We start from the raw sequence: 12,801 nt of genomic DNA on the forward strand, positions 1-12,801 counted from the left end.
ATTACAGCTCACAGCAACCTCCAACTCCTGGGCTCAAGCGAGTCTCCTGCCTCTGCCTCCCAAGTAGCTAGGACCACAGGTGCCTGCCACAACGCCCGGCTATTTTTTGGTTGCAGCCGTCATTGTTGTTTGGCGGGTCCGGGCTGGGGTTCGAACCCACCACCTTAGGTGTACGTGGCTGGTGCCTTAGCCGGTTGAGCTATAGGTGCCGAGCCAATGGCCTTTTTCTTAACCCGGTTTACAGTCTGTTGTATATACCAGCTGGTCTTAAGCTGGCAGCCATGTTTTATTTACCCAACCCAGAGTTTTTTAAAAATGTGAATTTAATGCCTCAGGGATTGGGAATGTGTACTCTCTAGCTTCAGTCCCCCACTCCCAACCCCATTTCCCATTGTATTATTTCCTTGTTGTCAGGCATTTGTTTTTCCTACTCAACCCTGAAAGTATTAATTAACCTATTGGCTCTGAAGGAGTTATGATCTTATTCTGCATTTGGAATCTGCTTTTTTTTTCTTCACTTAATATAATTGGTGATTGTCCCATTTTAAAATTATCCATAAGCCTAATTTTTTATTTCATGCTGCCCTTTAAAATGTATTACTTCTATTACCTTAAGCGGCCTGATTTTCTCCTCACTGCTGGTTTCCTCAGTTCTCTCAGCATTCTCTATGCTGCAGCTTCCTTAGGCACCCCAAGAGAAGATCCAGAAGTGGATGAGGCCCAGCCCCAGGCCTGAGCTTGCCATCTGGCTGGGGAGAGGCAGGTACTCTGAGCTCTGAAACCTGCAGACTGGCTGTCTTAGGAAGGTTTATGCAGAGTCGGTGAGGGAAAGCATGGATTGCCTCCTGGCAGAATGAGCTGCACAGGCTTCATAGATGAGGTAGTTGGAGGTCTCACTTTGAAGGCTTTTAGTAGATGGAGAGTTTAATACTTAAAGCCAAGACCATTTTCATGTCTTAACTAAGAGAAGAAAAAGAGGGAGAAATATATCTCTGTACACATGATAGCAGATAAAACAAAAATATGGGGAGCTATCCTTTGATGAATATTCAGCTGAGGGGGACGTGCTCATGCCAGCTCGCATCTCCACTCCCAAACCTCACTCCACTGAGACACAGGAGGAATTTATTGCTCATTTTAATCACACCCAAAGAATGCATCGGCAGGAATATTAGGCAGATAGGCCTATCCTATATATTTTATTTGCATATCCCAGTGACAGGATCACAAGCACATTTCCTATGTCTATATTTTTTCATTTGCTTCAGGGTAGCTGGGGATATGATGCTCCCTTGGGCCCACATTCCAGTCTGAAAGCCTGGGTGCTCCCGTGAGAGCTGAGTAAAGCATTCCAAGAAAGGAGGGGTGGGGCACACAGGAGGGTAGGAGGGTTACTGTCTTCCAGCCCCCTTCCTTGCTCTCATTACAGGTGCCAGCTTGCCACTTGCCTAGCACTGTGGCTTACACGGGCCAGACACAGTGCTAAGCACTTTATGGTATTATTTTTTTAACTTTTCAAAACTTTATATTGAAATATATTTGTATAACATGCACATATCAAAAATATATAGCTCACTGTGTCTTCACAAACTAAACACATTTGGTTGAGAAATAGAAATAGGCTAGGTTGGCTCAGTCCTATAATTCTAGCAGTCTGGGAGGCTGAGGTGGGAGGATTGCTGGAGGTCAGGAGTTTGAGACCAGTTTAAGCAAGAGTAAGACCCTCAGTCTACTAAGAATAGTAAAAAAAAGAAAGAAAATGCTAGGTGTGGTGGCATATACCTTATTCCCACCTACTCAGAAGGCTGTCATGAGGATTGCTTGAGCCCAGGGGTTTGAGGTTGCGTTGAGCTATGATGATGCCACTGTACTCTAGCCCCAGGTGAGAGAGGGAGATTTTGAAAAAGAAAAAGAATTAGCCTGAATTAAGTCTGAGTAACTAGCCTAGAGCATTCTTCCTCTATCCTGAGTAAGAGCAAGTCCCTGTCTCTACAAAAAATGGAAAATTTAGCCAGGTATGGTGGTATGCCAGTGATTTCAGCAACTCAGGAAGCTAAGACAAGAGGATTCCTTGAGCCCAGGAGTTTGTGGTTGTGGTGATGATACCACTGCACTCTGACTGGGGCCAATGGAGCAAAACTCTGTCTCAAAAAAAGAAAGAAATAGAAATAGAAGCACTCAGAAGCCTGCCTCATGCCCTCTTCCAGTCACTGCCCAGCCCCTAAGGTCAGGCATTATGCTGACCTTTATTTTGGCATAATTTCAGAAACAGTACAATGAATTTCTGTGAACTCTTCATTCAGATTCCCAACTGTTAACATTTTATCATACTTGTTTTGTTACTTATCTATATAAATAATAAAGATATTATTTGTATAATATATCTATATAATAAAGGTATATATAATTTTTTCTAAATAATATGAGAGGAATTAATACACAGGATCCCCTAAGTACTTGGAGTATTTCCTAAAAATCAGGGACATTTTCTTATATAACCTCAGCATAATCATCCAAATCAGGTTAATAATTGATATTAACTAATCCACAGATGTTACTCCATTTTCTCCAGTTGTCCCAATAATTCTCCTTATAAGCAAAGAAAATTCTAGATCCCAAGTTGCATTTGGTTCTCTTCAGTTATCTGTAATCTGGAAGCGACCCTCAGTTTTTTCTTGTCTCTCAGGATCTCAATTTGACAAGTTAACAAGTCCAGGCCAGTTATTTTGTAGACTATCTCTCATTTGGGTTTATCTAATGTTTTGTTAAGATTCAACTCGGGTTATGCCTTTCTGGCAAGAACACCCTTTGGGGTTTATTTCCAATGAATTAATTAGGTACCCAGATCTAGAAGTAGAGATAGAAAATTTGTGTTTTAAGTCTCATCTCCCCAAATAGACTCTGAATGCCCTGAAGATAGGAAAAAAGTCTTTTCTTACCTCCAGTTGAATAGTGCAGGCTCTGACGTCAGGCAGGGGTGAGTGTTCTGTCCATATTACTTGCTGCTGGTGGAACCTTGCTTGAACTTACTCTCTGTACTATCAACCTTATGGAGCTGTGAGGATTAAAGCAGCCTGTCCCAAATCAGGCAAGACCATCAGTAGTTGCTGAAACTAGTGAGTTGAAGTTTGAGGAGTGACAGGATGCTTACATAGTGTCAAAGGCTCTATCCACAAGATACTTAATTTAAAAGGGAAAAATGATAGTGGTGAAAGTGGCAGACACCAGCTTAACCAAGTGTTCAGAGTTAACGCCACCAACTATGAGATAAATCCACATCTTATGCCCTGATAGGATACGCTGAGAAGAACACACTCATTTTCTTTTAGCCAGTACTTGCCCCTCTTAACTTCTCTCACCAGTCTTGTCTCTGGATCATTCCAGCTATTTGCAGAGGAGAATGATCAGATTTACATGTTAAAAATATGGTTGTAGTAGCAAAGGGAGGGTGGCCTGGAAGAGAAAAGAAAGGAATCCAAGATGCTGACCTAGTAGTTGTTGCATGTCCACCCTTCCTTTATGGGGACATGTACTTTATGGGCTATTTTAAGAGACTTCCAAGTCCTTGGGTAACTCTCTTGTCCCATGGTCTCATGTTCCCATCTTTTCTGCTTTCCCTAGACTTATTTGTTGCATGCCTGGGCTCCTCGCTTATCATTCCCACTCTAGGTTTTCCCTGTTGTCCGCCCCCCCCCTTCCCAGTCTCATTTGTCCCCTTTGTCAAACTCTCTACCTCGTCCTCTCTGTCATCCTCTTTCAAGGCCCTGTGATATGAGTGTTAGGGTCGGAATCGGGGGTCAGTAATATGGGGCATCTAATGCTGTCTGTGAGCAGCAGGTGGACTCTGTCCCCATGAGAGGCAAACTGCAGCCTGGCCTCTCTTCTCTCCTTTCCTCCATACCTATCTTCCCACTATTGCAACCCCACCCCAGCTACCTCTCATTGAACACACTGCCAGGTTTGCTGTCAGACCTGTCCCCTAAGAGATCCCCAACAGTTGGGATGCCTGCCATACCCTTCTCCTGGATCCCTCCCCCATAGAGCCACTTAGCCCAGCCACCCACCTCTGAGCAGAGCAAGCCCAACTAGGCTTCGCCTGGGCCTCCCAGCCCTTTCCTGTAAATGCACTCACAGCCAGGAGGGGTGCCATATTAAATCAAGACTGATAGAAACCAGTGGCTGTGATTATCCAGCCAAGATGCAGCTTGGGAAGCTAGTGGCTGCCAGCTCCAGGTGAGGGCTTCTGAAGTTAATTGTGTGTGGCTTTTATTAAGAAGATGCTCACTCCCCCTCCCCTGCTCTCCTGGGTGGCTCCTCACAGTGCCTCTCTCAGTCCAGTGCCCTCTGCTTCTACAGGCTGAGTTTCCTGCCTCATCTTCTCCTCTGATGGAACCCTGTCAAAGTAGAGCCTTGAATTTAGTCTTGTAGTCTTCCCCATCTCCTCAGAGAAACAGGAACAATAGCATCCTTCGTTTATGGAACGCTTACCAAGCTCCTCTCCCCCAAATATAATATGTACAAATCAGCATCTTATTACCCTAGTTTCCTTCACTGGCTGCCCTTTCACAAAGCTGGGTGTATGGCTCATGCCTTTAAAATCAGTCATTCATTCAACACATTTTTTTAGTATAAACGCTGTGCTAAGCAATGGAAAAAGAGCATGAGGCCAGTAACTTTTTTTTTTTGAGACAAGAGTCTCAAGCTGTTGCCCTGGGTAGAGTGTTGTAGCATCACAGCTCAGAGCAACTCTTGGGCTTAAGCAATTCTCTTGCCTCAGCCTCCCAAGTAGCTGGGACTACAGGCGCCCACCAGAATGCCCGAACTATTTTTTGGTTGTAGTTGTCACTATTATTTGGCATGACTAGGCTGGATTCAAACCTGCCAGCTCTGGTGTATGTGGCTGGCGCCCTAGCCAGTTGAGCTATAGGCACCAAGCCACCAGTAACCTTCTAATTGATTTGATCCCAGTGTCCTATACATTTTTATCAAGACGACTGATTAATTTTCAGATGTTTTTCTGAATTGATATAGGGATTTGGGACTTCAGGCTGAGGAGAACCAGAATCTCAGAGATTTGGGCCATAGTTTGAACTTTTCCCAAGATCATCTAGAAAGCTCCTGAGAAATCAGCCAGTTCAGTGTAACCTTTCCCAGCCCACCCTTGTTACCTCCACAGAAGGCTAGGATTCTTTCCCTTTGCCCAAGAAACTAACAGGAATACTAGATGACCTAAAATCATGACACCAAAGAAAAGTTAGAAGAAGCATATGTTTCCCTGGAGAAGCTTTAGAAAAACCATGATGTTCATACCCAAATCAACAAAGCAAAAAGAAAAGTCATGTTGGGCTCTGCCTGTGATGAAGGCAAAAGATATGTTCTATGAGGCCCCATGGACCAGTGGTTGGAAAGTACCTAGAGGCAGAATTCTCTGCCCTATAAGGAACGCCGATAGCCAGAGATGAGCCACCGCAGGTAGCAGAGGCATCTCTAGAACCTGGTTAGTGTTGAGACTATACATTGCAAATTAGGGACAGGAACCCTTACTGGGGTAATGGGGGCACCCAGGTGAACTTGGCTCTTGGCTTCTGCTTGAGCCAGAGCAGCTCTTCTTTTTAATCTATGGAGCCCCCTACACAAATTAGTTTAAAGGATTTCAGTACCTTAAAAAAAGGCAATCTGATATCAAAATACAAGGAGAAGGGAAATAACATTTATTAAAGACCTGATAAGGGCTAGGTACTATGCTGGCCATTTGAGTCACTCAGACTACCACTTATTTTACATATATGCATTTGCTATGTGCCAGAGACTCTGCTAAGTACTTTACATACATTATCTCATTTAATCCAGCAAGGATTCTACCAGGTAAGTACGAGTACAGTGAGGAAAACTAAGATTCAGGGAGGTAAATTAACTTCCTCAAGGTCAGATAGGGTATAGATGAGGTGAGATTTGAATTCAGGTCTGTCTGGAGCAAAGCTTGTTTTTTCTGCCTCACTAAGAGCCAAAGGAGGAGCCAAATTTCAGATGGAGGATGACTGTAAGAGTGAAAGGAGACACCACATGTGAGGTGCTTAGTACAGTGCTATAGCAGCCATTCCACAGACAGTTTACCTTTATTCACTTAGCAAACATTCATTGCCTCCTTCTGTGGGAGGAGAAGGGGCCCTTTGGTAGGGGCTGGAACTATAGAGGTGAATAAAACATAGTCTTGTAGCTAAGGACCTTGAAGTTGAGTAAGGAGACACCAACAGGAAGTGTACCAGAAATCCCAAGTTTAAGTTGAAATTATAGGGGCGTGTGAAGGTTGGTGGGAATAGAGGACTTTTGTGGTGGGGTAGTAGTGTGAGCAAAGGCCCAGAGGTGGGAATACTCTGGGACTCATCATCGGGGGGAGTAAGGAAATCAACCCCACAAACCCTTTCAAGCCATCCTTCCCATCCCTTCAAACTCCTTCCACAGCCTGCTCTGCTGCAAGCTGGCACTGTCCCAGCCGGCATGTGCTTCTCACCATCACAGTTTTCCAGCACGGTGGACCCGAGTGCTGAGTGGGGCTGGGTGGGCAGGGAAGAGGAAGAGGCAGATATATGACTGGAGTCGGCAGAGCCAGGTGATGTATGTGGTGCCTGAGGGAGCTGCGTAGTGACACTCTGGATTCCAGCCGGCAAGCATCGCTCCACTGGGATCAGCACCGAATTATTGCTCCATATGAAACCCCAGGACTGATGGGAGCTTTCAGTTACAGACTGATAGCAACAGCCAAAATTGGATTGTTTGCTATTTATTTTTTTTAACTTCTGTCAAGGTCACTACTATAACAGGAAAACACTGCCCAACCAGCAGGTATTTTTTATCCACTCTGCCCACAAGAGCAATCTGCAACCACAACTTTTGTGACAGGGCCTTACCTTGACAGTTCTCTTTCTAGATAGATGTTAGTGTTACAGGGGCTCAGGGAAAAGGAGTTTCCTAAGAAAGGAAGGAAGGAAACTGGTGTTTCCTTCCCAATCCAAGATCTACTACCTTCACCTCCAGCTGCCAACCTTCACAAATGTTCTCTATCATCAGGCCTATGCCCTTGCCCCTCCCTGCCTATTGTCCAGACAGTCCATGGCCATGGTCCTCCAGCTCCTTCAAACCTCCTTTTCTCCAGAAAGACCCCCCAACCCATGTTCCATATTTATGGGTCCTTCTCTTCTCTATGCTCTATACCACCCTAATTGTTAATTCTCCTCTTTCTGTCATCAAATTCATTTTTGCAAATAGTCACCAGATACCCCCACTGTGTCAGGACCCATGCTAGAAATAGCTGTGAGTAAAAGATAGTGCCTACCCTCAAGGATTTAGAGAACAGACTCACAAACATTCAACAAACTTGTTTTTAAGTAGTTTGCAGGTTTTTGTTTTTAGTGAAAGGGGCATTGCTAGAAATAAGCATTTATGTTTTGAAACCTTAAGGAAAATGGTTGGTTCTGCCTGAGAAGTATCTCTATACTAGCCCCTCTCACCTCTTGACTTTGAGCTGCCTGAGGGCAAGGCCTGGCTCTCTTCTTCCTCAGAGTGACCAACCTCAGTCCTCCTCCTATCTTTTGTGAAGTGGATAAAGCCCAGGGACAGACATCCTAGACATTCAAAATTGATTAGAACCTCCTGACAGACAAGGCACAGTTCTCCCCCATCCCTACCCTTTCACCATGGCTGTGTTCAAACCTGGGCACACAGCAATCATTATGTTTATTTGATTAATTATGTTTAATCAAAATGCAGTATCGTTCAAGTAGAGAGTGTTCACAGCTCCGGTTTGAAAACCAAAAAAGTTTCCAAGAGCATAAGGGAAAAGGAATTTATATTTACTAAGCCCTTATTCCATGTCTGACATGGTGCTAAGCCTATATAATCATCATATTTAATTTCCAATTTGTAGATGAGAAAACTGAGGCAAAATAACTTTCTCCTGGTAATAAGCATATCTTATAAGTGATAAAGCTGGAGTTTGGACTCAGGTCTTCTGCCAGACTCCAGAACCAGATTAATCTACTAGCAGTACTTTACCATAAGACATTTATCCTCTCTCCCCACAGTACCAGGAAAAGCAGCGGAAACGTGAGGCTGAGGAGCGGCGCCGCTTTCCCCTGGAGCAGCGACTGAAGGAGCACATCATTGGCCAGGAGAGTGCCATTGCCACAGTAGGTGCTGGTGAGTATGGGGCACGCCAGCTAGCACCAAAACGGGGCTCTAGTGAGGAGTACGTTGCTATTGTCACCAAACTGGAAAGGTGCAGTTGATATTACTAAGAGTTGGCTGGGTGCTATGGCTTATGCCTATAATCCTAGCACTCTGGGACACTGAGGCACAAAGATTGCTTGAGGTTAGGAGTTTGAGACCAGCCTGAGTAAGAGTGAGACCCCCGTCTCTGGTGAAATAGAAAAAATTAGCTGGGTGTTGTGGCAGATACCCGTAGTCCCAGCTACTTAGGAGGCTGAGACAGGAGGATTGCTTGAGCCCAGGAGTTTTGATGATGCCACTGTGCTGTCGCTAGAGTGACAGAGACTCTATCTCAAAAAAGAAAAGCAAACTGAAAGTTAGCACTGTTGAATACTGTCTATATGCCAGGCACTGTTACAGGCTCTTAGCATACATATCTTGTGTCATTTAATCCCTATACACATAATCAATCCTATGAGGCAGGTTGGTACCACTAAATCCCCAACTTACAGATGAGGAAGCTCAGATACAGATTATTTTTAAAAATTGCTAAAGGCTATTTTCCTATGCTTAAAATCTAACTCTGACCTTCATCTGTCCCAATACACCCACCCCCCACTTTTCAGATGAGAAAACTAAGATGCAGACAAGGATGGGAACTTGTCCATCATTAGTAATATGGAGCTGAATATTACTAGAACTGGAATTTATGTCTCTGGCTACCATCCTCCGACTTTTATCACTTCAGTATAGTTTCTCAGCAACTGGCCTAATTTTTGGAGAAAACACCTGAACGACTTTTGAGTGCCTTCTTCTCCACCCTTAAAGCTCCTATTTCCATACTTTGACCCCTGGGAGCCAGACTACCCTCTGATGTAGCCCCTGATCCAGCAGTTCTCAACTGCTAGATGTGAGCCCCACTGCTGTCGCGGCCCAACAGGAACTGTATTAAAGGGTCACAGCATTAGGAAGGTTGAGAACCACTGCCCTAATCTAATGGCCCTATTGCCTGTGCAAACCCTACCAGACAGATATATGAGGACAGTAGTCTCACCTTTGTTCTCTAGCTTTGATGCATTACTCCTCAAGGTTGATTTCAGACAGAAGACATAAGGGAAGAGGAACCCTAGACCAGCAGCATCAACATCCTCTGGGAACTTCTTAGAAATCAGATCTCAGGACTCACTTTACACCTGTGGAGTCATGAACTCTGGGATGTATTTTAACAGGCTCTTCAGGCAATTCTATTGCTCAGCTAAAGTTTTTTAAAAACACTGCTCTGAGTTGTCTTAGCCCCACTTACATGCTCCTTACCTTTTTCTCTAGTCTAGTCCCACTAAAGGCAGTCCAAGCAATTGCTGAGGACATCACCAGGTTCTACTCACTGAAAAAAGGAGCCATCAGGCTGAAATTGTGGCTGCAAATCTCTCTGGGATATTCTTGAGCAGCGCTGTCAGCCCTAGGATACCAATTAAGGGAGTAATTGAAAAATGAAGGCAGCTGCCCCTGTGACATGCCAGGCCCAGGCTGATCCCCATCATCCTCACTTAGCAGTGGGGCTCACATGCAGCTCATGTGAGGGGCCTGACCCTATCAACAGATAAAAGGAGACTGTAGAGCTGGGCTGCCTCTCCAACTAGAGGTCAGAAGGCTGCCTGCAGGCATACACTGGTGCAGAGGAAAGCTTGTTTGAATACACAAGGCATCACCGCCCAGTCCCGAACCACACCAGGCTGCCCTTTTGGGTCTGAACACAGACATCTGCCCCCAGCCACCACCTTAGAGGTGGCACCCCTGTTCCTTTGTCACAGGTATGTCTGAGGTGGAAGGAAAAGATACTCGAGTTTCTCATGGGGAGAGAAAGACTAGCCCACAGAGACCCAGATTACCTGGATGGAGGTCCGAGGAAATGTCTCTTGCCAAAGTCTCATGTCCACTTGTGCTAGGACTGCAGCTGCCATTATAGTGTTTTCCCTCAGCTTCTTACATAGCCCTCTCCCAGCAGACTGCCTGCTGGTGGGAGACATTTGTGGAAAGAACTAGGCTCGCCACTGGTCTGCTGCATAGCAGCTGTGCAGCTCTGTAGCTCTGTCTACTCAGCTGCTTTGAGCATCGCCCTCCTTGCAGGTGCAATGAGGTGCCATATCCAGGACCGTCTGACTCTAAAGCACATCCTCTTTCCAGTATATGTAAGACAGCAGTGATTAAAACCTAGTCATGTCCTCAAGATGCTCAGTCTTGAGTTGGGCCCTGTGCTCTTTAGGTCAAGCCCACAACTGTTTTTTTCAACTGGAACCAATTCTTAATCCCAGCCCCTGTTCATCTCTCCCCCTAGCTCTGTGCTGACCCCTGATGCATCACCCACCTAGTCTCTCTTTTTTAGTTGGCACAGAGCAAGAGTGCATGATTCAACTCCCCACCTCCAAGAGTTGTCAGAAAATGTCCCCTGAGTGCTTCCTTCTACCTAAAAGCTCCCATTCTGTCACCTCAACTCCACCTAAGCTCAGAAGCAAAACGGCTGCCCTGGAAGGCCTGTGGTATGTAGGGTTGTGGGTTGGCCCAATGACCCTAGAAGAGACAGGCTATAGGGGTTGGTGTTTCTCTATCCTCATTTATAAGGTGACAACTCTTGCCGAAGCTGAAGATCACAGTGATAATGTTCAGAACCATGTTCCCTCCCTGTGACCAGCTCCCGGATGCTTCTGAACCCAAGCATAAGGAAATAAGGCAGCCTGGTGGCTGCAACTGCCAGCCCAAGTGAAGCATGAGGCTCTCTGCTTCAGAACTTGTGGCAGGCATACAGCACCCAGGACCTCAGGACCTCACACTGAAGCAGGCCCATGTGAGTGAGCTGGATCCAGAGGCTAGGCCAGGCCTCCCTGGGTCCTCTACGCTAGTGTGACATGTATGCTAGGGACTGGCTGGATGGTGCCTGGCACCCCATGGGTACCATGAGGATGGGCAGCCAGAGAAGTGCCGCAGAATGAATTGATTTGATAAATGGCCATTTATTACCCTCACGAATTGGCTGAAACCAATTTCGGTCACATCAACCCCTGGTAAGTGCTGGGATATTGATTTGTGCAAAGTAATACAGTGAATTTATCAGTGTGATCCCCAGCTGCAGGGCCTCTAGCAAAGCTGGTGCACAGTTACCACCTTACAAATGGAGGAGATAAAGCACCAGCCCCTGCAGCCCAGGCTCCATGGCATCTCTAGGGCCACGAGAGCCAAATAGGGCCAACGTGCATATCACAAAGTAAGACACTGGCATTGAAAGCGAGACTCTCCCTCCAGAATCCAAAGCTGCTCCCAGTCATGGGAAGAAGAGTCTCCCTACCCTGTGGGCAAGACCTTCTGGGAGGGCTGTTAAGCCCACCATGCTCCTCAGAAAAGCAACCAGCTGTCTATTCAGAACTAGACTCTTCCCCCTCCCCCAGCCTGCCCACTACCTGTATTCTGATCTGCATTAAAGGACCATCATTCACTGCCTTCTCAACAGAAACTTATATGTTTTCTTGGCTCCCTCCCTCCCTCTTGCTCCATACAGCCCATTAAGTATCAGGTTCTGTCATTCTGCCTCCTAAATGCTTCTCATACCTGTCTTTCCCCTCTCTTCCTAACATCATCGCCCTGGCTCAGATGTCAGTGTCTCCCATCTCAACCACGTCAGTGGCCTGGCCTCCTCACCAGTCTCCCTGCCTTCTTTCCTTCCCCTAGAATCTGTTCTTCACACTGACTAGAGTGCTCTTTGTAAAACACATATTTAACAATGCTTAAAACCTTTGAGAGGGCCCTGGTGCCCTAACCTGGCATATAGCTGCTGCTGCCCCGTCTGCCCTGCACACACCAGCCGCAGCAACCCACCTCTTCCTGCTGTGTTGATTTCCTACCTGCATTTGTTACTGCTGCCTTCCCTGCAAACCTTTCCTTCTGGCCTTTCCCCCATACCACCCCACTCTGTCTCCCACACACTAGCTGGTTTTGAATTTGCCTCAATTCAGGAGCAATTGACTGCAGGCTTCTTGAGGGTAGACACCTTAATTCAATCATTTTTGTGTTCCTAGTTCCTGGCACAGCATCCTGCTCAAAGTAACTGTCTTAGTGCTGTCTGTCTAATTAATGAATTTGGCACAGCCCTTGTCCCTCTCTGGGATGTGCTCTGGGGAATGAAGAGAAGCCGTAGCACCTGCTCTCCAGTAGCTCACAAGCACATTGGGAATGTGACTGTAGCTAAACAGTTCCTTACAACCATACTTCTTTGACCTCTGGTTGGGTAGGCTAATCCCCAGACCTGCTCTAGGAAGCCTTCCCTGGGGAGCAGATCAACCAGCACACACCTGACAGCTTCATTGGAGCTCCCTCTGACGGGAGACTTGGCCCTGTCACCCATTGACCTGGTCCCATTTGACCTTCTGAAGCCCACACCCTCCCTTGAGGAAGCTCTCCTACCTCAGCTGCTCTTTGCTGGGGTCTGGCCGTATTATAGAATCTCAGGGGGTACAGGTGAATCTTTCTAAGAGTAGAATGTGAATGTTTTAAAGCAATAACTGAGAAAATGACATGAAGGCTGTGTTGACCAGTTGATGGAAGTAT

General features: G+C 46.0%; 1 protein-coding gene across 2 annotated transcripts in view; it reads left to right on the forward strand.

Annotated features, from left to right (window-relative positions):
* Positions 1–12,801, forward strand: part of CLPB (ClpB homolog, mitochondrial AAA ATPase chaperonin) — a 164,203-nt gene that overhangs the window by 126,897 nt on the left and 24,505 nt on the right. For both annotated transcript variants that reach the window (XM_003780927.3, XM_003780926.3), the window contains one exon: positions 8,082–8,196. In XM_003780927.3, coding sequence (XP_003780975.1) covers positions 8,082–8,196 — 115 coding nt within the window. The remainder of the gene's footprint in view (positions 1–8,081; positions 8,197–12,801) is intronic.

This window comes from Otolemur garnettii, unplaced genomic scaffold (assembly GCF_000181295.1).
Source record: "Otolemur garnettii isolate 467f Iridium unplaced genomic scaffold, OtoGar3 scaffold00001, whole genome shotgun sequence".
In the NCBI taxonomy this organism is placed as follows: Eukaryota; Metazoa; Chordata; class Mammalia; order Primates; family Galagidae; genus Otolemur; species Otolemur garnettii.